At 38.4% G+C, this 23,949-nt stretch overlaps 1 protein-coding gene across 1 annotated transcript; it reads left to right on the plus strand.

Moving 5' to 3' along the window:
- Positions 1-2,719: 2,719 nt before the first annotated feature.
- On the plus strand, positions 2,720-3,165 carry LOC101080501 (non-histone chromosomal protein HMG-14-like). The gene has a single exon (XM_045048037.1). The coding sequence runs from the start codon at positions 2,720-2,722 to the stop codon at positions 3,023-3,025; it is 306 nt and encodes a 101-aa protein (XP_044903972.1). The 3' UTR covers positions 3,026-3,165.
- Positions 3,166-23,949: the final 20,784 nt, after the last annotated feature.

Genomic DNA, 23,949 nt, shown 5'->3' on the forward strand with positions numbered 1-23,949 from the left:
TTGGTGGGAATGCAAATTTGTGTAGCCACTGTGGAAAGCAGTATGGAGTTTCCTCAAAAAAATAAAAACAGAATTACCATCTGATATGATCTAGTAATTCCACTACTGGATATTACCCCCCCAAAATGAAAACACTAACTGGAAAAGATATGTGCATTCCTAAGTTTATTGCAGCATTACTTGTATTACTTGTAATAGCCAAAATATGTTAGCAACCCACATGTCTATCAATAGATGAATGGATAAGGAAGATGTGGCATTACTCAGGCATAATAAACAATGAGGTCTTGCCATTTGTAAGGATGTGTATTCTAAATATAAAGAGATTGGCTACATACTAAAATGGAAAATTATCAACGGAAAAAGGGATTCATAACATAATATTCAAAATATTCACGATACAACCCCAAACTACTCAGTAAACCAAGATTAGGAAAATGTAAACTCGAAAAAAAAAAAAGAAAAGAAAAGAAAAAAAGAAAATCCCCAGATGCCAAATCAAGATGACATAGATAATAGAATTATCTAATAATAGACTTTAAAGCAGCTATTACTTTAAAAAATGCTCTAATAACAATCGATCATCAACACTGACCACCTAATAATCAATAATCATAGACGGAGATTTTTAACATACTTCCCTCCATAACTGATACAAATGACATAAAAACACATGTTAAAGATATGAACAACATAGAGCACCTGACAGGCTCAGTCACTACAGCATGTGATTTTTGATCTCCAGTTGTGAGTTCAAGTCCCACAGTGGGTGTAGAGATTATTTAAAAGAATAATAATAATAAACTTCTTAAAAAAGATATGAACAACATTACTAACAAAGTTGTTGTAACGTGCCCAGAAAATTGCACCCATTGAACACACAGTACACATTGTTTTTCAGTGCAAATGTGAATGGAGAACATTTGTTAAAATTGACCGTAGTTGGGCGCCTGGGTGGCTCAGTTGGTTGGGCGTCTAACTTCAGCTCAGGTCATGATCTCATGGCTTGTAGGTTCGAGCCCCACATCAGGCTCTGTGCTGACACTCAGAGCCTGGAGCCTGCTTCGGATTCTGTGCCTCCCTCTCTCTCTCTGCTCCTCCCCCACTCATGCTCTGTCTCTCTCTGTCTCTCAAAAATAAAATAAAACATTAAAAAAATAAAATAAAATAAAATTGACTGTAGTCAAGCCCACAAAGCTAGTGTCATTTCAAAAGACTGAACTCATTGGTTAGATTTATTCCTAGGTATTTTATGGTTTTGGGTGGAATTATAAATGGGATCGATTTTTTTATTTTTCTTTCTGCTGCTTTATTATTGTTGTATAGAAATCAACAGATTTCTGTGCATTGATTTTATATCCTGAGACTTTGCTGAATTCATGTATCAGTTCTAGTAATTTTTTGGTGGAGTCTTTAGGGTTTTCCACATAGAATACCTAGCCAAAAAGATAAAAGATCTATACTCTGAAACTAGAGCACACTTATGAAAGAAATTGAAGAAGACAAAAGAAATGGAAAAACATCCCATACTCATGAATTCAGAGAGCAAATATTGTTAAAATGTCAATATTATCCAAAGGAATCCACACGTTCAATCAATCCCTCTCAAAATAACATCAACATTTTTCAGAGAGCTGGAACAAACAATTCTAAAATTTGTATGGAACCAGAAAAGACACCAAATAGCTATAGTGATGTTGAAAAAGAAAAGCAAAGCTGGAGGCATCACAATTCTGGACTAGACTTCAAGCTGTATTAGAAAGCTGTAATCGTCAAGACAGTATGGTACTGGAACAAAAACAGACAGATCAATAGAACAGAATGGAGGATCCAGAAGAGAACTCACAACTATATGGTCAACTCATCTTCAACAAAGCAAGAAAGAAAAATGGGAAAAAAAACAACAAATGGTGTTAGGAAATCTGGATGGAGACATGCAGAAGAATGAAACTGGACCACTTTCTTATACCACACACAAAAATAAATTCAAAATGTGTGCAAGACCTAAATGTCAGACAGGAAACCATCAAAATCCTAGAGGAGAAAATAGGCAGCAACCTCTTTGACCTCCGCTGCAGCAACTTCTTACTAGACATGTCACTGGAGGCAAGAAAAACAAAAGCAAACGTGAACTATTGGGAGCTCATCAAGACAAAAAGCTTCTGCACAGCAAAGGAAACAATCAGCAAAACTAAAAGGCAACCGAGGAAATGGGAGAAGATATGTGCAAATGATATATCAGATAAAGAGTTAGTATACAAAATATATAACAAACTTATCAAACTCAACACCTAAAAAATAACTGAGTTAAGAAATGGGCAGAAGACATGAAGAGACACTTCTCCAAAGACATCCAGATGGCTAACAGACACATGAAAAAATGCTCAATCTCACTCAACATCAGAGAAATGCAAATCAAAACTACAATGAGATACCACCTGACACCTGTCAGAATGGCTAAAATTAACAACAGAGGAAACAACAGATGTTGGACAGGATGTGGAGAAAGGGGAATCCTCTTACACTGTTGGTAGGAATGCAGACGGGTACAGCTACACTGCAAAACAGTGTGGACATTTCTCAGAAAGTTAAAGATAGAACTACCCAGTGCAGCTCCGGCAGTGGGAGGAGCAGATGTGGACAGGCAGCCCAGCTTCGGGAAGGCTCTCGGAGTCCAGCAGCCTGCAGGCACCCAGCATGCACTCGCCCCACCCCCACGATGCCCAAAAGGAAGGTCAGCTCCACCAAGGGGGTGGAGAAGAAGGAGCCCAATGGAAGGGCAGCGAGGTTGTCAGCTAAATCTGCTCCTGCAAAATTGGAAATGAAATCCAAAAAGGTGACAGGAAAGGATAAATCTTCAGACAAGAAAGTGCAAACAAAGGGGGAAGGCAAAGCAAAGAGAAAACAGGCTGAAGTGGTTAACCAAGAGACAAAAGAAGCCTTACCTGAAGAAAATGGAGAAACTAAAAATGAGGAGAGCCCAGCCTCTGATGAAGCAGGAGAGAAGGAAGCCAAATCTGATTAATATCATATCCCATGTCTTATCAGTGTTCCCTGTCTCCCTCCTTGTACAATCCAGAGGAATATTATCAACTATTTTGTAAATGCAAGTTTTTTAGTAGCTCTAGAAACATTTTAAGAAGGAGGGAACCCCACCTCACCTAATTTTTTTTAAGTGTAAATGCTTTTTTTAAAGAAGTGAAATCATTTGCTAGTTATTTTTTTGTACAACCAGAAAATAGTGGGATATTGAATATGAAAGGATTTGACTGTCTTGGGTGTCAGCTTAACATTCCATAGATGGGGTAGTTTTTACATCCTATAATACCAAGCATACTAAATGGCAATTTGGAGTCAGTCGTGCATTTAATATTGTCTTGAACATTTTAAATTACTTCTATTCCCATGTTGTTTTTGGTAGATTGTTTTCTAAAGAAAACCACCCCTTGATCTTGGCTCTCCCCGTCAGAATCTGATGCATTCTGTAGCATCTTTGTCATGGTAGTCCAGTTTCCTAATAACTTTGTTAACGTGCTGTAAAAGATTGAAAATTTGAGTATGTAGTGTATATGATACTAAATTGTGAATTAATGGGACTTAACGCTCTAATGGCATATCAACATTTGAAGATATTGATACTTGATATACTGTTAAGGAAAATTTGCCTCCAAATTTTAAGCTGGAAGGTCAGTGGAATAACTTTTAGAAAAGAATCACAACTGGGGCCGCTGGGTGGCTCAGTTAGTTAAGTGTCCAACTTCAGCTCAGGTCATGATTTCATGGTTCGTGGGTTCAAGCCCCACATTGGGCTCAGCACTGATAGCTCAGAGCCTGGGGTCTGCTTCAGATTCCGTGTCTCCCTGTTTCTCTGCCCCTCCCTCACTCACACTCTGTCTCTTTCTCTCTCGAAAATAAACAAACATCAAAAAAATTTTTTTAAAAAGGAAAAGAATCACAACTACATGATTTTTTAGATTTTCAGTAATACATTAAGAGTTCTATACAAATTGAATTTGTCTATATTGATCCTCAGAACAACCAATAAAAACTCAATTATGAAAGAATTTCTTGAAGCACACATACACAAGATAGAACTACCCTATGACCTACCCTATGACCTACCCTATGAACTACCCTATGACCCTATGACCCTAGCCAAATGAAGAATGGTACAAAATGAACCATTTGGGGTGGAGGGAAAAGGGTTTAATGTGAAGTAAGATTAAGGAGAAACGGTAATTAGGGAAACCAATGAGAGGATTTCTGAAATAGCTGGATGGTGAAAAATCACTAAGAGTTTGCACTGGAAAATGACATTTCTACACATGGTGAGAAAGAAACAGGATTTAGAAAACAGATAACTAATATCGACAGCTACATAATATTTCCTACTAACAACCAGTATCTCTTTAATCATTGCCACAACCCAATGTGGTAGGAATATTTTTACCACCATTTTACAGGTGAGGCACAGAGAAGTTAAGAAACTTACCTAATAGTTATAGAGGCAGGAAATGGCAACATTCTTAACACTAAACATACTGTACTATACTATACTGATAAGATTGAAGTTTCAAGCCTGGGTGATTTGGGGGAGGATAATCTCATTAGCATATCTAGACAACCCAGGAGGAGAGACAATCCCTTGCCCCTTAAAAGAATGATGTTTCTCTCTATACCATTCTGTCTTCATTAAACCCAAGCATCATTGTCGCTTCAGGAAATACATCATATTTCCTCACCCCCATACAACTTGATAAGTAGCAACATCAAAATACCTTAAGAACAGCCTGATACATGGGAAAGAAAGTCGTTTAAAGAAGTGTGTACAAACTTCTAGAATATGAAGTTAATTACGTACATATCCCATTTCCATTGATTTCTACCACCCAAATATTTATTAAACTCTTCCTTCTCTGTTCCTTTATACTAAACCACTTTGACTCAGGCCCTCCTTGCTTTTCTCCTGGTCTGTTACAATTACCTCTCAACTGGTTCCACACCTTCAGTCTTGATGTCATAGTCAAACTTTGTGTCAGCAAACTATAGCCTATTGGCCAAATCCAGCCCACAGACTACTTTTGTATGTCCTGTGAGCTAAGAATGGCTTTTACATTTCTAGGTGGTAGAAAGAAAGAAAGAAAGAAAGAAAGAAAGAAAGAAAGAAAGAAAGCAAGCAAGCAAGCAAGCAAGCAAGCAAGCGACAGAGATACATGTGGCCCACAAGCCTAAAACATTCACTATTTTTGTGCTTTCCACAAAATGCTTGCCAACTCTTAATCTAAGCTGTCCTCCACATTCCTTTCCAGAGTCCTTCTTCTGACAATGCACTGATAGGAACATGGTTAGGATACAGATAGTCTCAAAGCCAATCCTCCCATGCTGTCTCCCCAGTGAACTCCAGTTGTCCTCCATTGCTCAGACCAAGCATCACACCCTCAGTACTTTAAGAACAACTTTGCCCACACCCCTAGGTACTTATCATTTTAGAAAAGTAGCTCAGTTTACTAGTATTTCCTCAACTAAACCTTTAGGAATTCCATCCTCCCTTTTTAACTGCCATTTGTTGAGTGTTTCCTACAGGTCAGAGACAGACCTAGATAGATAATTCTTAAAATAACATGTCACTTAATCTCCCTGATAGCCTAGAAATTTGGTATTATCTTCAATTTACATCTGAAGAAATAGGCTATGATCACAGGATTAATACTTGGCAGAGTCAAGATTTAAAGCCAAGATTTATGAAACTCCCTGATAAAGTGTAGGTAACTAATAAATAAGTGAACCAATCAGTGGATAGATGGATGAATCAACAGCTTTCTCTCTGACTTTAGAGCCACTGTTCTTAACCAATGGTCTTAATTTGACTTAATATTGAAAAGCATCTCAAATCTTGGAATTGAGGTTCATCTTCAATTAGTCTAATTCAAGAGCTCATATTATTATTTCCTTGTTGCCCATTTTACTCCAAAGAAGACTCAGGACATTTAATATATGACCTCCTTCCATAACATTCTTGTCAAATAGTCATTTAGTCAATAAAGCTACAGGCCAAATCAAGAATTTAGATAAAAGCAGAACATCAGAAAATTGATAAATGACATAGTGCATACTCCACCCAGTCTATATTTGTATACTGCTATCACAATGTAACTATTCACCATTGAATATATATTCAGTATATAATTGAATGTATCATATATTCAATATAATATATTCACATCTATTCACCATTCATACATGAATATGCAATATTCACATTTTGCAATATGTCAAATGTACAGAACACAAATGTATTCCACAGGCCCAAAATGCTACAAAGAAAGTGACATTACCTTTAATCTGTTTTCCTTTTCCATAACAATGGTCCAGAAGAGGGTAAGTTCAGTTAGAGAAAATATAAGTAAAATTATCAAAGGGAAGACAGTTATAAAAAACCACAAAAAACTATCATAAAAATAAGCAGGGGATGGAAACCTCTTAACAAAAATGAGGAAATCATTGAACAAAACATATGCAGATCTGCTGTTATGGTACATCATGATGGCAATATCCAGGGCATGCTGCAGGGCCAGGAACCCTTCCATAATGTACCCTATATGAGAAAGCAAAGATGGTCAAGTTCAGCATACCAAGAAACAGCCAGGCAAACAAACAAGGCAATTTGGGTAATCCAAAGCTTTTAACTCAAAGAACAAAACAACTTCCTAAAACCTGTAGCGACTTGGGACACAAACAGATAATAAATAACATGGAATTGTATCACTATCTTCCCAAAACTAAAATACTGCATAAAAATGGTACAGTTGCTTTATGTGATTTTATCAGCCAAAATAAATGAGAATTTGATACCAGACATAATTCAATACCAGATATCCCAGACATGCAAATAGAAGTAAAAGCTCAAAACAAGAAGTGATACAATCCCATTTACAATAGAATCATAAAGAATAAAATAAGAGGAATAAACTTAACTGAGGAGGTGAAAGACTTATAGACTGAAAGCTAAAAAACAATGCTGAAAGAAATTAAAGATGACACAAGTAAATGTAAAGACATTCCTTGTTCCTGGATTGGAAAACTTACTGTTGTTAAAATAGCCATACTACCTAGAATGACCTACAGATTCAATGCAATCTCTATCAAAATCCCAGTGCACTTGTGATGAGCACTAGGTGTGTTTAAAAGTGTTGAATCACCAAACTGTACACCCAAAACTAATATTATACTGTATGTTAACTAACTGGAATTTAAATAAAACTTTTTAAAAAACCCCAGTGGCATCTTTTGCAGAAACAGAAAAACGATCTTAAAATCCATATGAAATTGCAAAGAACCTCAAATAGTCTAAATGATCTTCAGCAAAGAGAACAATTGCTCTTGTGAGCTGGAGGCCTCACAATTCCTGGTTTCAAAATATGTTGCAAAGTTACAGTAATCAAAATAGTATGGTACAGTAGCAGCATAAAGACACCATAGAGGGGCACCTGGTGGCTCAGTCAGTTAAGCATCCAACTCTTGCTTTTGCTTCAGGTTTGTGGGATCAAGCCCTGCATCGGCCACTGTCATTGCAGATCCTGCTTTGGATTCTCCCCCTCAAATAAATAAATAAACATAAAAAAAAAGACAGACATAGAGACCAACATAACAGCCAGCCCAAAGTAAAATTCTCACATATCTGGTCAAATGACCTTCAACAAGGGCACTAGGAGAGAGGACACACTCTTCAAAACAAATGGTGCTGGATAAACTGGATATCCACATGCAAAATAATGAGGCTGGATCCTTATCTTATACTATATACAAAAGTTAAATCAAAATAGATTAAAGACCTAAACATAATACCTGAAGCTATAAAACTCTAGAAGAAAACATACAGCAAAATCTTTGTGACATTAGATTTGACAGTGATTTACTGGATATGATACCAAAAGCATAGGTGACAAAAGCAGAAGACAGACAAATGAGATGACTTTAAACTGAAAGGCTTGTGCACAGTGAAGGAAACAATCAACAGTGAAAGAGCAATCTATGGAACGGGAGGAAATATTCACAAACCATATAACTGATAGAGGATTAATATCCAGAATATATAAAGAACTTCTCTAACTCAACAACAAAAATAAGCCTATTAAAAAAATGGGCAAAGGACTTGAATAGACATTTCTCCAAAGAAAACACAGATGGGTCAAAACACACCAGAAAAAGCATTCAATTTCGCTAATCATCAGGGAAATGCATATCCAAAGCAAAATGAGATACCACTGCACAACTGTTAGGATGGCCACTACCAAAAAAACCCAGAAAAGAACAAGTGTTAGTGAGGATGTAAAGAAATTGGAATCCTTGTGCATTGTTGGTAGGGATATAAAATGGTGCACAGTACAGAGGTTTCTCAAAATACTAAAATAACAGTCATATGATCCAGCAATCCCACTTCTTAGCATATATCCAAAAGAATTGAAAAAAGATCTCAAAGAGATCATTTACATACTCATGTTTACTGTAGCATTATTCATAATAGCCAAGAGGTGAAAGCAACCCTCCACAAATGAATGGATAAACAAAATGTAGTATACTATTCAGCCTTTAAAAAAGAGCAATTCTGTCATATGCTACAACATAGAGGCATTCTGATGACACTAGGCACAAAAAGACAAGTAATGCGTGATTCCATTTACATTAGGAATCTGATGTAGATACAAAGAAATACAAAGTAGAATCTTGGTTTGCAAGGGACGGAAGGAGAGGAAAATTAGGAATTGTTTAATGGGTAGCATTTCAGGTTTGCAACATTAAAAGTTTTAGAAATGTGTTGCACAATGTGCCTATAATTAACAATGTTGTATTATGTACTTAAAAAGTTAAGAAAGTGAGAGCACCTGGGTGGCTCAGTTGGTTAAGCATGTGATTCCTGAAGCCCAGGTGCCATCTCCTGGTTCATGAGTTTGAGCCCTGCGTTTGGGCTCTGCAATGACAGAGCGAAGCCTGCTTCAGACTCTCTCTCTCCCTCTCTCTCTGCCCCTCCCCCATGCTCGATCTCGCTCTCTCTCTCTCTCAAAATAAATATTTTTAAAAACTATATCACTTTTAAATTTCACTGAACTAATTCTGATCTAATTTCACTAATTCTGACCACCTATCCTCAGCTGATTTAATCGGCTAAAGTCCTAATAATTAATATCACAGAATCTTAGTGTAAGGGACCTAAAAGGTCACCTAGTCCAAACATTCGTTTTCAGAAGAAGAAACTTGACAAAGAAGAAACCCTGAGTATTTAGGATCATAAAGCTACTGGTTAACAGTCTGAACAAAACAACACCAAGCCACCTAACTCCCAGTCACCACACTCTAATGAAAGAGTATCCCTTCATATCAAATTTTTTTTTTTTTTGGCTCCCAGGTTTCATTTTTTTTTTCAATATATGAAGTTTATTGTCAAATTGGTTTCCATACAACACCCAATGCTCATCCCAAAAGGTGCCCTCCTCAATAACCATCACCTACCCTCCCCTCCCTCCCACCCCCCATCAACCCTCAGTTTGTTCTCACTTTTTAAGAGTCTCTCATGCTTTGGCTCTCTCCCACTCTAACCTCTTTTTTTTTTTCTTCCTTCCCCTCCCCCATGGGTTTCTGTTAAGTTTCTCAGGATCCACATAAGAGTGAAACCATATGGTATCTGTCTTTCTCTGTATGGCTTATTTCACTTAGCATAACACCCTCCAGTTTCATCAATGTTGCTACAAAGGGCCATATTTCATTGTTTCTCATTGCCACGTAGTACTCCATTGTGTATATAAACCACAATTTCTTTATCCATTCATCAGTTGATGGACATTTAGGCTCTTTCCATAATTTGGCTATTGTTGAGAGTGCTGCTGTAAACATTGGGGTACAAGTGCCCCTATGCATCAGTACTCCTGTGTCCCTTGGGTAAATTCCTAGCAGTGCTACTGCTGGATCATAGGGTAGGTCTATTTTTAATTTTCTGAGGAACCTCCACACTGTTTTCCAGAGTGGCTGCACCAATTTGCATTCCCACCAACATTGAAAGGGGGTTCCCGTTTCTCCACATCCTCGCCAGCATCTATAGTCTCCTGATTTGTTCATTTTGTCCACTCTGACTGGCGTGAGGTGATATCTGAGTGTGGTTTGATTTGTATTTCCCTGATAAGGAGCGATGTTGAGCATCTTTTCATGGGCCTGTTGGCCATCCGGATGTCTTCTTTAGAGAAGTGTCTATTCATGTTTTCTGCCCATTTCTTCACTGGGTTATTTGTTTTTTGGGTGTGGAGTTTGGTGAGCTCTTCAAAGATTTGGATACTAGCCCCTTGTCTGATATGTCATTTGCAAATATCTTTTCCCATTCCGTTGGTTGCCTTTTAGTTTTGTTGGTTGTTTCCTTTGCTGTGCAGAAGCTTTTTATCTTCATAACGTCCCAGTAGTTCATTTTTGCTTTTAATTTCCTTGCCTTTGGGGATGTATCGAGTAAGAAATTGCTACAGCTGAGGTCAGAGAGGTCTTTTCCTGCTTTCTCCTCTAGGGTTTTGATGGTTTCCTGTCTCACAGTCAGGTCCTTTATCCATTTTGAGTTTATTTTTGTGAATGATGTGAGAAAGCGGTCTAGTTTCAATCTTCTGCATGCTGCTGTCCAGTTCTCCCAGCACCATTTGTTAAAGAGACTGTCTTTTTTCCATTGGATATTCCTTCCCGCTCTGTCAAAGATTAGTTGGCCATACATTTGTGGGTCTAGTTCTGGGGTTTCTATTCTATTCCATTGGTCTATGTGTCTGTTTTTGTGCCAATACCATGCTGTCTTGATGATGACAGCTTTGTAGTAGAGGCTAAAGTCTGGGATTGTGATGCCTCCTGCTTTGGTCTTCTTCTTCAAAATTACTTTGGCTATTCGGTGCCTTTTGTGGTTTCATATGAATTTTAGGATCGCTTGTTCTGGTTTCTAGAAGAATGCTGGTGCAATTTGGATTGGGATTGCATTGAATGTGTAGATAGCTTTGGGTAGTATTGACATTTTGATAATATTTATTCTTCCAATCCATGAGCATGGAATGTTTTTCCATTTCTTTATATCTTCTTAAATTTCCTTCATAAACTTTCTATAGTTTTCAGCATACAGATCTTTTACATCTTTGGTTAGATTTATCCCTAGGTATTGTATGTTTCTTGGTGCAATTGTGAATGGGATCAGTTTCTTTGTCTTTCTGTTGCTTCATTATTAGTGTATACGAACGCAACTGATTTCTGTACATTGATTTTGTATCCTGCAACTTTGCTGAATTCATGTCTCACTTCTAGCAGACTTTTGGTGGAGTCTATCGGATTTTGCAAGTATAATATCGTGTCATCTGCAAAAAGTGAACGCTTGACTTCATCGTTGCCAATTTTGATGCCTTTGATTTCCTTTTGTTGTCTGATTGCTGATGCTAGCACTTCCAACCCTATGTTAAACAACAGCGATGAGAGTGGACATCCCTGTCGTGTTCCTGATCTCAGGGAAAAAGCTCTCAGTTTTTCCCCATTGAGGATGATGTTAGCTGTGGGCTTTTCACAAATGGCTTTTATGATCTTTAAGTATGTTCCTTGTATCCCGACTTTCTCGAGGATTTTTATTAAGAAAGGATGCTGAATTTTGTCAAATGTTTTTTCTGCATCGATTGGCAGGATCATATGGTTCTTATCTTTTCTTTTATTAATGTGATGTATCACGTTGATTGATTTGCGAATGTTGAACCAGCCCTGCATCCCAGGATGAATCCCACTTGATCATGGTGAATAATTCTCTTTACATGCTGTTGAATTTGATTTGCTAGTATTTTATTGAGAATTTTTGCATCCATATTCATCAGGGATATTGGCCTGTAGTTCTCTTTTTTTACTGGGTCTCTGTCTGGTTTAGGAATCAAAGTAATACTGTCTTCATAGAATGAGTCTGGAAGTTTTCCTTCCCTTTCTATTTTTTGGAACAGCTTGAGAAGGATAGGTATTATCTCTGCTTTAAATGTCTGGTAGGACTCCCCTGGGAAGCCATCTGGTCCTGGGCTCTTATTTGTTGGGAGATTTTTGATAACTGATTCAATTTCTTCGCTGGTTATGGGTCTGTTCAAGCTTTCTATTTCCTCCTGATTGAGTTTTGGAAGGGTGTGGGTGTTTAGGAATTTGTCCATGTTTTCCAGGTTGTCCAGTTTGTTGGCATATAATTTTTCCTAGTATTCCCTGATAATTGCTTGTATTTCTGAGGGATTGGTTGTAATAATTCCATTTTCATTCATGATTTTATCTATTTGGGTCATCTCCCTTTTCTTTTTGAGAAGCTTGGCTAGAGGTTTATCAATTGTGTTTATTTTTTCAAAAAACCAACTCTTGGTTTCATTGATCTGCTCTACAGTTTTTTAGATTCTACATTGTTTATTTCTGCTCTGATCTTTATTATTTCTCTTCTTCTGCTGGGTTTAGGCTGCCTTTGCCGTTCTGCTTCTATTTCCGTTAGGTATGCTGTTAGATTTTGTATTTGGGATTTTTCTTGTTTCTTGAGATAGGCCTGGATTGCAATGTATTTTCCTCTCAGGACTGCCTTCACTGCATCCCAAAGCATTTGGATTGTTGTATTTTCATTTTCGTTTGTTTCCATATATTTTTTAATGTCTTCTCTAATTGCCTGGATGACCCATTTGTTCTTTAGTAGGGTGTTCTTTAACCTCCATGCTTTTGGAGGTTTTCCAGACTTTTTCCTGTGTTTGATTTCAAGCTTCATAGCATTGTGGTCTGAAAGTATGCATGGTATGATCTCAATTCTCGTATACTTATGAAGGGCTGTTTTGTGACCCAGTATGTGATCTATCTTGGAGAATGTCCCATGTGCACTCGAGAAGAAAGTATATTCTGTTTCTTTGGGATGCAGAGTTCTAAATATATCTGTCAAATCCATCTGATCCAATGTATCATTCAGGGCCCTTGTGTCTTTATGGACCGTGTGTCTAGATGATCTATCCATTTCCGTAAGTGGGGTGTTAAAGTCCCCTGCAATTACCACATTCTTATCAACAAGGTTGCTTATGTTTGTGATGAATTGTTTTATATATTTGGGGGCTCCCGTATTCGGCGCATAGACATTTATAATTGTTAGCTCTTCCTGATGGATAGACCCTGTGATTATTATATAATGCCCATCTTCATCTCTTGTTACAACCTTTAATTTAAAGTCTAGTTTGTCTGACATAAGTATGGATACTCCAGCTTTCTTTTGACTTCCAGTAGCATGATAAGTAGTTCTCCATCCCCTCACTTTCAATCTGAAGGTGTCCTCAGGTCTAAAATGAGTCTCTTGTAGACAGCAAATAGATGGGTCTTGTTTTTCTTTATCCATTCTGTTACCCTATGTCTTTTGGTTGGCACATTTAGTCCATTTATGTTCAGTGTTATTAAAGAAAGATATGGGTTTAGAGTCATTGTGATGTCTGTAGGTTTCATGCTTGTAGTGATGTCTCTGGTACTTTGTCTCACAAGATCCCCCTTAAGATCTCTTGTAGGGCTGGTTTAGTGGTGATGAATTCCTTCAGTTTTTGTTTGTTTGAAAAGACCTTTATCTCTCCTTCTATTCTAAATGACAGAGTTGCTGGATAAAGGATTCTTGGCTGCATATTTTTTCTGTTCATCATATTGGAAGATCTCCTGCCATTCCTTTCTGGCCTGTCAAGTTTCAGTAGAGAGATCGGTCACGAGTCTTATAGGTCTCCCTTTATATGTTAGAGCATGTTTATCCTGGCTGCTTTGAGAATGTTCTCTTTATCCTTGTATTTTGCCAGTTTCACTATGAAATGTCATGCAGAAGATCAATTGAAGTTACGTCTGAAGGGAGTTCTCTGTGCCTCTTGGATTTCAATGCCTTTTTCCTTCCCCAGATCAGGGAAGTTCTCAGCTATGATTTCTTCAAGTACACCTTCAGCACCTTTCCCTCTCTCTTCCTCCTCTGGAATGCCAATTATGCGTAGATTATTTCTCTTTAGTGCATCACTTAGTTCTCTAATTTTCCCTCATACTCCTGGATTTTTTTTCTCTTTTTCTCAGCTTCCTCTTTTTCCATGATTTTATCTTCCAGTTCACCTATTCTCTCCTCCGCCTCTTCGATCCAAGCTGTGGTTGTCTCCATTTTATTTTGCAGCTCATTAATAGCATTTTTTAGCTCCTCCTGGCTGCTCCTTAATCCCTTGATCTCTGTAGCAATAGATTCTCTGCTGTCCTTTATACTGTTTTCAAGCCCAGCGACTAATTTTATGACTATTACTCTAAATTCACTTTCTGTTATATTGTTTAAATCCTTTTTCATCAGTTCGTTAGCTGTCGTTATTTCCTGGACGTTTTTTTGAGGGGAATTCATCGATTTCGTCATTTTGGATAGTCCCTGGAGTGGTGCGGAACTGCAAGGCACTTCCCTGTGCTGTCTTGAATAACTGGAGTTGGTGGGCGGGGCCACAGTCAGACCTGATGTCTGCCCCCAGCCCACCGCTGGGGCCACAGTCAGACTGGTGTGTACCTTCTCTTTCCCTCTCCTAGGGGTTGGAGTCACTGTGGGGTGGCATGGCCTGTCTGGGCTACTTGCACACTGCCAGGCTTGTGGTTCTGTGGATCTGGCATATTAGCTGCGGTGGATGGGCAAGGTGCATGGGGGTGGGAGGGGCAGGCTCAGCTTGCTTATCCTTTGGAGATTTACTTCGGAGGGGCCCTGCGGCACCAGCACCGGGAGGGAGTCAGACCCGCTGGAGGGATATATCCACAGAAGCACAGCGTTGGGTGTTTGCGCGGTGCAAGCAAGTTCCCTGGCAGGAACTGGTTCCCTTTGGGATTTTGGCTGGGGGATGAGCAAGGGAGTAGGCGCTGGTGAGCACCTTTGTTCCCTGCCAAGCTGCGCTCTGTCATCCGTGGCTCAACAACTCTCCTTCCCGTTGTCCTCCAGCCCTCCCATTCTCCAAGCAGAGCTGTTAGCTTATAACCTTCCAGATGTTAAGTCCTCCTTGCTCTCAGAACACACTCCGTCTGGCCCCTCCACTTTTGCCAGCCAGACTCGGGGGCTCTGCTTTGCTGGTGGGCCGCCCCTCCTCCCCGGCTCCCTCCTGCCAGTCCGTGTAGCGCGCACCGCCTCTCCGCCCTTCCTACCGTCTTCCGTGGGCCTCTCGTCTACGCTTGGCTCTGGAGAGTCCATTCTGCCAGTCTTCTGGTGGCTTTCTGGGTTATTTAGGCAGGTGTAGGTGTAATCTAAGTGATCATCAGGTTGCAGTAAGCCCAGCGTCCTCCTACGCCGCCATCTTCCTTCTGGTACCTTGAGTTCAAATCCTAACTCTCTCACAAGCTATATAATTTTCAGCCAAATAATTAGTCTATAGCTGCTTATCATCTGTAAAATCAGAAAAATCACAATATTTACCTTATAAGGTGTTCCCTGGGGTGATCTGCTACTATGGAGAGGGTGGCTAAAAGGCTATGTACTTTTCAGAAATTGTGATAAAATACACATAACATAAAATTTGCCATTTTAACCATTTTTAAGCATTTCACGGCCTCATAGGTCTTTCAGAATCCAAAGTAGACTTCGAGATATGCTAAGGGGGGAGAAGGATGTGGCGTCCATTGCATCAGTACTAAGAGGTGTCGCATCCTTTCAGTGAGTGAATCAGAAAGAGTAACCAGGGAATGTAGCAAGGAAGAGCATCACAAGTACTTCTGAACTTTCAGTGGCAAGCACTCATAGTAACACGGTTTCTGGCCAGGAGACCACAATGAAAGGTGCATACAACACCCAGTGCTCATCCCAACAAGTGCCCTCCTCAATGCCCATCATTGATATTCCCCACCCCCCAACCCTCAGTTTGTTCTCTGTATTTAAGAGTCTCTTATGGTTGGCTTCCCACTCTGTTACTTATTTTTCCTTCCCTTCCCCTACGGTCTTCTGTTAAGTTTTTCGAATTCCACATGTGAGTAAAAACATATGATACCTGTCTTTCTCTGACTGACTTATTCTACTTAGCATAATACCCTCTAGTTCCATCCATGTTGTTGCAAATGGCAAGATATTATTCTTTTTCATTGCCAAGTAGTATTGCACTGTATACACACACACACACACACACACACACACACACACACACCCCACATCTTCTTTATCCATTCATCAGTTCATGGACATTTGGGCTCTTTCCATAATTTAGCTATTGTTGATACAGCTGCTATAAATATTGGGATGCACATACCCCTTCAAATCAGCGTTTTATATTCTTAGAATAAATTCCTAGTAGTGCTATTGCGGGGTCGTAGAGTAGTTCTATTTTTAATTTTTTGACAAATCTCCATACTATTTTTCAGAGTGGCTGCACCAGTTTGCATTCCCAACAGTGCAAGAAGGTTCCCCTTTCTCCACATCTTCACCAACATCTGTTGTTTCCTGAGTTGTTAATTTTAGCCACTCTGACCAGTGTGAGGTGGTATCTAAATGTGGTTTGATTTGTATTTCCCTGATGATGAGTGATACTGAACATCTTTTATGTGTCTGTTTGCCATCTGGATGTCTTTTTTGGAAAAGTGTCTATTCATGTCTTCTGCCCATTTCTTCACTGGGTTATTTGTTTTTCAGGTGTTGAGTTCAGTAAGTTCTTTATAGATTTTTATCCATTTACTCAATATGTCATTTGCAAACATCTCCCATTGTCAGTTGCCTTTTAGTTTTGTTGATTGTTTCCTTTGCTGTGCAGAAACCTTTTACTTTCATGAGGTACCAATAGTTCGTTGACATGACCAATAGTTTGACCAATAGTTCAGAGACATGTCAAGTAAGAAGTTGCTGCAGCTGGATCAAAGAGGTTGTTGCCTATTTTCTCCTTGAGGATTTTGATGGTTTCCTGTCTCACATTTAGGTCTTTAATCCACTTTGAATTTATTTTTGTGTATGGTGTAAGTAAGTGGTCCAGGTTCATTCTTCTGCATGTTGCTATCCTGTTCTCCCAGCACCATTTGCTAAAAAGACCGTCTTTTTTCCATTGGATACTCTTTTGTGCTTTGTTGCAGATTAGTTGGCCATATATTTGTGGGTCTATTTCTGGGTTCTCTATTCTGTTCCACTGGTCTATGTGTCTATTTTTGTGCCACGCTATACTGTCTTGATGATTCCAACTTTGTAATACAGGCTAAAGTCTGGGATTCTGATGCCTCCAGCTTTGGTTTTCTTTTTCAACATTACTTTGGCTATTTGAGGTCTTTTATGCTTCCATACAAATTTTAGGACCTTTTGTTCTAACTCTGTGAAGAATGCTAGTGCTATGTTGATTGGGCTTGAACTGAATGCGTAGATTGCTTTGGGTAGTATTGACATTTTAACGATATTTATTCTTCTAATCCATGAGCATGGAATGATTTTCCATTTCTTTGTGTCCCCTTCAATTTCTTTCATAAGCTTTCCATAGTTTTCAGCGTACAGATCTTTTACCTCTTTGATTACATTTATTCCTAGGTATTTTATAGTTCTTGATGCAATTGTAAATGGGATCGATAACTTGATATTTCTTTATGTTGCTTCATTATTGGTGCATAGAAATGCAACTGATTTCTGTACATTGATTTTATCTCCTGTGGTTTTGTGAATTCATGGATCAGTTCTAGCAGTTTTTTGGTTGAGTCTTTTGGGTTTTCCATGTAGAGCATCATGTCATCTGCAAAAAGTGAAAGTTTGACTTCTTCTTTGCCAATTTAGATACTTTTTATTTCTTTTTGTTGCCTGGCTGGTGAGGCTAGGACTTCCAACACTATGTTAAACAACAGTGGTGAGAGTGGGCATCCCTGTTGTGTTCCCAATCTCAGGCGGAAAGCTCTCAGTTTTTCCCCATTGAGGATGATATTAGTTGTGGGCGTTTCATGTATGGCTTTTATGATGTTAAGTTATGTTTCTTCTATCCCAAATTTCTTGAGGGTTTTTATTAAGAGGGGATGCTGTATTTTGTCAAATGCTTCTACTGCATCTACTAACAGGATCATATGGTTCTTATCCTCTCTTCTATTAATGTGATGTATCATGGTGATTGATTCATGAATATTAAGCCAGGCTTGCAGCCCAGGAATGAATCCCACTTGATCATGGTGAGTAATTATTTTAGTGTACTGTTGAATTCCATTAGCCAGTATCTTGTTGAGAATTTTTCATCCATATACATCAGGGATAATGGCCTGTAATTCTCCTCTTTAGGGAGGTCTTTGGTTTTAGAATCAAGGTAATGCTGGCTTCATAGTCTGCATCTGGCAGCTTTCCTTCTTTTTCTATTTTTTTTTTTTTTTTGGAACAGTCTGAGAAGACAAGGTATTAACTCTGCTTTAAGTGTCTGGTAGAATTCCCCCGGGAAGCCATCTGGCCCAGGACTTTTATTTGTTGAGAGATTTGTGATAACTGATTCAATTTCTTTGCTGATTATGGGTTTGTTCAAATTTTCTATTTTTTCCTGTTTAAGTTTTGATAGTGTGTGAGTGTCTAGGAATTTGTCCATGTTTTCCAGATTTCCAGTTTGTTGGCATATAATTTTTCATAGTATTCTCTAATAATTGTTTGCATTTCTGTGGGTGTTGGTGTGATCTCTCCTCTTTCATTCGTGATTCTATTTGGGTCCTCTCTCCTTTTTGAGAAGTCTGGCTGGGGGTTATCAATTTTGTTTATTCTTTCAACAAACCAGTTCTTCGATTCATTGATCTGTTCTACTGGTTTTTTTGGATTCTGTATTGTTTATTTCTGCTCTAATCTTTATTATTTCTCTTCCTCTGCTGGCTTTGGGTTTTATTTGCTGCTGTCTCTCTAGTTCCTTTAGCTCTGAGGTTACGTTCTAAATTTGGGACCTTCCTTGCTTCCTGAGATAGGCCGGGACTGCAATGTATTATCCTCTTAGGACTGCCTTTGCTGCACCCCAATGGGTTTAGACTGCCATGTTTCCATTTTTATTTGCTTCCATGTGTTTTTTTAATTTCTTCGTTAATTTTCTGGTTGACCCATTCATTCTTTAGTAGGATATTCTTTAACCACCAGGTGTGCTTTGATTTGTTCACTGAAGTAACTCTGAAAAAAAAGGGGGGAAGGTGGGGGGAAAGCCTTATCTCATACAAAGAGAAAAATGAAAGGGGCAGGGGAAAAAAAAAAAAAGACCAGGCAGAAAATCAAAGGAATTACAAGGCTTAATCCTAAGAGAGACAGAGGAAAATAAATAAAAAGGAGATACAGAAAAGGTGTAAAAAGAATAAAAATGCCTGATTAAACAATCAGAAGGAAGAAAGAAAGAAAGAAGAAAGAAAGGAAGGAAGGAAGGAAGGAAGGAAGGAAGGAAGGAAGGAAGGAAGAAAGAAAGAAAGAAAGAAAGAAAGATGTAGATAGATAATAGGAATTGACCAAAAATCAAAACAGAAACTATAAGTCTGATTCCAAAGGAAAGGAAATGGGGGGGGGGGGGGGGGAAGCCAGCAAAAGGAAAAAGAAGGGAAAAGTGAAATAATAATAATAATAATAATAATAATAATAATAATAATAATAATTTAAAAAACAGACTAACACACAAAACCATAGAATAGTTCTCTGTTAGTGCCTGGGACCAGTGGCTGTGCTGGTCTGGAGGAGAGGCCATCTGGTTCAGTCAGTGCCAGTCCCGCTCCAGTTGATAAGCAGTTACCAGGCACAGAGGGGCAGAGTTTGGTATAAGCTGGTCCCACCTCAACTAGGGGCTGCTGTTCTGTTCTATGAAGCCCCATTGTGTTGGTGATGGGGAGAAAAATGGCGACACCCCAAACTCTCCTCCCTGGACTGGGTACATCAAACCACGCTGTTCAGGCCATCCTCAGAGAGTAGCATGGGGGCAAGCCAGCCAGCTTGTCCTGCTCCACAGTCTCCTGTGCCTCCTAGGCGCTCGGCTGCGATTCAAAACCCAATGTCTTAAAGGATCCTGCTCTGCACAAACCTGGTTCTGGGGTAATGCCACTCCGCCCAGCCCACAAAGGGCCTCTGGATGGCGCCTGCAGGGTCTTTTATCCTTGGGAGGGCAATCAATCCTCTTCCCACAGTACTCAAGGGAGGGGACTGCTCTCTCCCAGTGTGCCCCTGAGATCACGACCACACAGAGTGCTGGCTCCCCTCCCCACCAGGCACACGCACATGGCAGGCTCTAGTCCAGAGAAAGTCGCACACCCCTGAAAACTCTGATCTTTATCTCCTAAGGCTGTTTACAAAGTAGAATCTGGCTCTCTCCGTATTTTTTGTTCCCAGGTCCATGGTCCGGAGAGGTTTTTCTCTTGTCCAAGTACAATACCACACTTCCACAGCCTCTCTAGTTTCTCCACAGAAGGGGTCCCCTCTCTTCTGAGCATATGCCTCCTGTTTTATCTCTCCCAATTCGCCAACACGCACATCTGTCCTGCCAAGCTGTCTCTTTCCACCTGTGGATATTTTTCTGTCATTCTGCAGCCTGTATTCCTGGGTATTCCAAGTGTTTGGAACTCAATACAGGTGTGTTTGAGGGAGGAGGGAAATTCGGGTCCCCCTACTTCTCCGCCATTTTAGCTGCTCCCAGTATGCTAATCACTTTGATTACTAAGCTGAAAAGTCTAATATCCAGGAAGATTCAGAGAGAACAGCAAAGTTTTAAAAAACTGACCTGACTGTGACAACATGGACAGACCCAGAGGGTATTATGCTAAGTGAAATATGTCAGACAGAGAAACACAAATGCCATATGATTTCACTTGTATGAAGAATTGAAAAAACCAAACAAACAAAGCAAAAACAGGCCCATAACTATGGAGAACAAACTGGTGGTTGCCAGAAGGAAGATGGGTGGGGAAATGGACAAAAATGGGTGAGGAGGAGTGAGAGGTACTGGCTTCCAATTATGGAATGAATAAGTCACAGGAAGTAAAGGTACAGCATAGGGAACACGGTCTGTGGTACTCTAATAGTGTTGTACACTGACAGGTATAGCTATGCTTATAGTGACCATAATATAATATATAGAGCTGTCAAATCACTGTATTGTACACCTGAAAACTAATGTAACATTGTGTGTTAATTATACTTCGATAATAAATAAATAAATAAGACTTGCATAATACCCCTACGTCTTGCAGTACAGTTTAGCATTTCCTAGAAAACAGTACTTATATTGTTCCTGTGCCTGAAACCACTATCAATTTCTCAAATAATAACAAATTAAAAAAAAACTGAACTGATATTGCAACCACAGCCCACAGAGGTAGGTTGGAACTTGTGGCTTAAACGTAAGCAAGTAGGGTTGCCACATAAAATACAGGATGCTCAGTTAAATCTGAATTTCAGAGAAGTAACAAATATTTAAGAGGAACACACTTATACTAAAATATTAGTCATACTTTATTTGAAATTCAAATTTAACTGGACACTCTGTATTTTATTTGCTACATCTGGCAACCCTATGACAAGGCCAATTACCTGCTAAACAAAAATATCAATATTCCCCATATGATTTAAAACAGGACCCAGAGTCTCAGAGTTCAATACACAAATGTCCAGAATATAATCCAAAATTACTCAGCATATAAGATACCACAAGTCTCAGGTTGCACAGGAGGAGACAATCAATAGATACCAATGGTGATAGATATTGGAATTACCTGAAAAAAACAAAAACACTTTAAAGCAGCTACTATTATATATTCAAGAGAATAATCACAGTCTTGAAACAAAATTTAAAATATAGCAAGTATGAGGGGCTCCTGGGTGGCTCAGTTGGTTGAGCATCCAACTCTTGGTTTTGGCTCATGTCATTATCTCATCGTTCATGAATTTGAGCCCTGCATCAGACTCTGCGCTGACAGTGGGGAGCCTGCTTGGGATTCTCTCCCTCCCTCCTTCTCTGCCCCTCCCTGCTCGCTCTCTCTCTCTCTCTCTCTCTCTCTCTCGCTCTCTCTCAAGATAAATAAACTTTAAAAAATAAAAATAAATTAAAAAAAGAAAGTATGAACAAAGAAATAGAAGATATGAGAAAAAAACAAAGGGAAATTTTAGAATTGAAAGTAACCAAAATAAAACATTCACTGGGTAGACTCAAGAGCAGAATGAAGATGATGGAGGAAAGAGTCAGCAAACTTGAAGAAAGATCAATAGAAATTATCCAATATGAACAAAATAGGGGAGGAGGAAATTTTTAAAAAATGAACACCGCCTCCAGATTACGTGGGACAACAAATATAAAGTCTAACATACAATTCATCAGAGTCTCAGAAGACAGGACACAGAGTGTGACGCTGAAAAAATATTTAAAGAAATAAAGGTTGTAAACTTCCAAATGTGGCAAAAGACACAAACGTACAGGTATCACAAGTTGAGCAAACCCTGAATGAGATAAACTGAAGAAATGTATGTAGACACATCATAATCAAACTCAAAAATTTAAAACAAATAAAAACTCCTGAAGAAAAGCCAGAGGAAAACAACACATTACTTATGAGGAGACAAAGAGTTGAAAAATCACAGATTGACATTAGAGGGGTGAGAAGGAAGTGACCAACATTTTTTAAATGCAGAAAGAAAACAACTATTAACGTATAATTGGATATTTAGCAAAGAATTTCTTCAGAAATGCAAGTTTGAAATAAAGACATTCACAAGTGAAGGAAAACTAAGTGGCTCCATTGACAGCTAGTCTGATCTATAAAAATTATTAAAGTAAGCTTTTCAGACAGAAGGGAAATGAGAACAGAAGAAAACTTGGAACATAAGAAGTAAAGAAAGAGGAACATACATGGTAAACATCTGGACACATAAAACAAGGTATTCTTCTCTTCCTGAGTTCATTAGAATAGTTCTTGATTGTTGAAAACAAAGAACATGAGTTGAAGAAGTTTTCAATAAATGGAGATGTATGAGATAAATACAGTATGAAGACATAAGAGACAAATACAGTACAAAGGGGAAAAAGTAAGAGGACTAATATGGTCATAAAACTTCTACGTTTCAATTTATTGATAAAATAATGATTCTAAATAGACTACAAGTTAAAACCATTCTGCAAACTATAGTGCAACAACTAAAAAGTTACACAAAATTGTAATAGACAAAATGAAATAGAAAAGACATTAGACAGTAAATTAAATTCACATGGAGAAACCAGTGAATTAAATGATTAAAATATAAATATAAAGTCAGTATTAATGGTCTGTAACTCATTTTTCCCTATATGACTTAAAAGCAACTGCCTAAAAAATATATGAATTCATATTTATTTGGAAAACAAAGTATAAAGATGCAATCTGTGATAATAAGAAAATAAAGGGAGCAGAGGTAAATAGGAGCAAAGTATTTGTATACTACTAAAATTAAGTATTAATTCAGCTAGATTATTATAAACTAAAATATTAAATATAATCCAGAGGGCAACCACTAGAAAAATTAGTAAGAAATATATTGTAGAAGAAACAAGAATCAAAATGGTACACTAGAGAGTATCTTACAAAAAAGAAGACAGTAATAGAGTCACGAATAAGAAAAATAAGACATCAAGAAAACAAAGAGAAAAATGTCTGAAGTCTTACTTTATAATTAATTACACTGAATGTAAATGGATTGAACTCCCCATTTAAAAGGCTAACACTGGTAGAATAGATATAAAAGCCTGATTCAACTAAATGCTCTCAACAAGAGTCTCATTTTAGATCCAAAGACGCACATTAGTTGAAAGTTAAAGAACAGGAAAAGATATTCCATGTAAACAGTAAGCAAAAGAAGAGCAGGAATGACTGTACTAATAAAACACAAAATAGACTTTAAGACAAAAATTGTTAAAAGAGACAAAGAAGTACATAATATACAGATTAAAAGGTCAATTCATCAAGAAGACATAAAGTTACAAACATATAAGAACCTAACAACAGAGCCCCTAAAATACGTAAAGC

Source organism: Felis catus, chromosome E3 (assembly GCF_018350175.1).
Source record: "Felis catus isolate Fca126 chromosome E3, F.catus_Fca126_mat1.0, whole genome shotgun sequence".
Lineage (NCBI taxonomy): Eukaryota > Metazoa > Chordata > Mammalia > Carnivora > Felidae > Felis > Felis catus.

What these genes read in the sequence shown, in the direction of transcription:
- LOC101080501 (XM_045048037.1), top strand. Translation starts at nt 2,720, where the DNA reads ATGCCCAAAAGGAAGGTCAGCTCCACCAAGGGGGTGGAGAAGAAGGAG.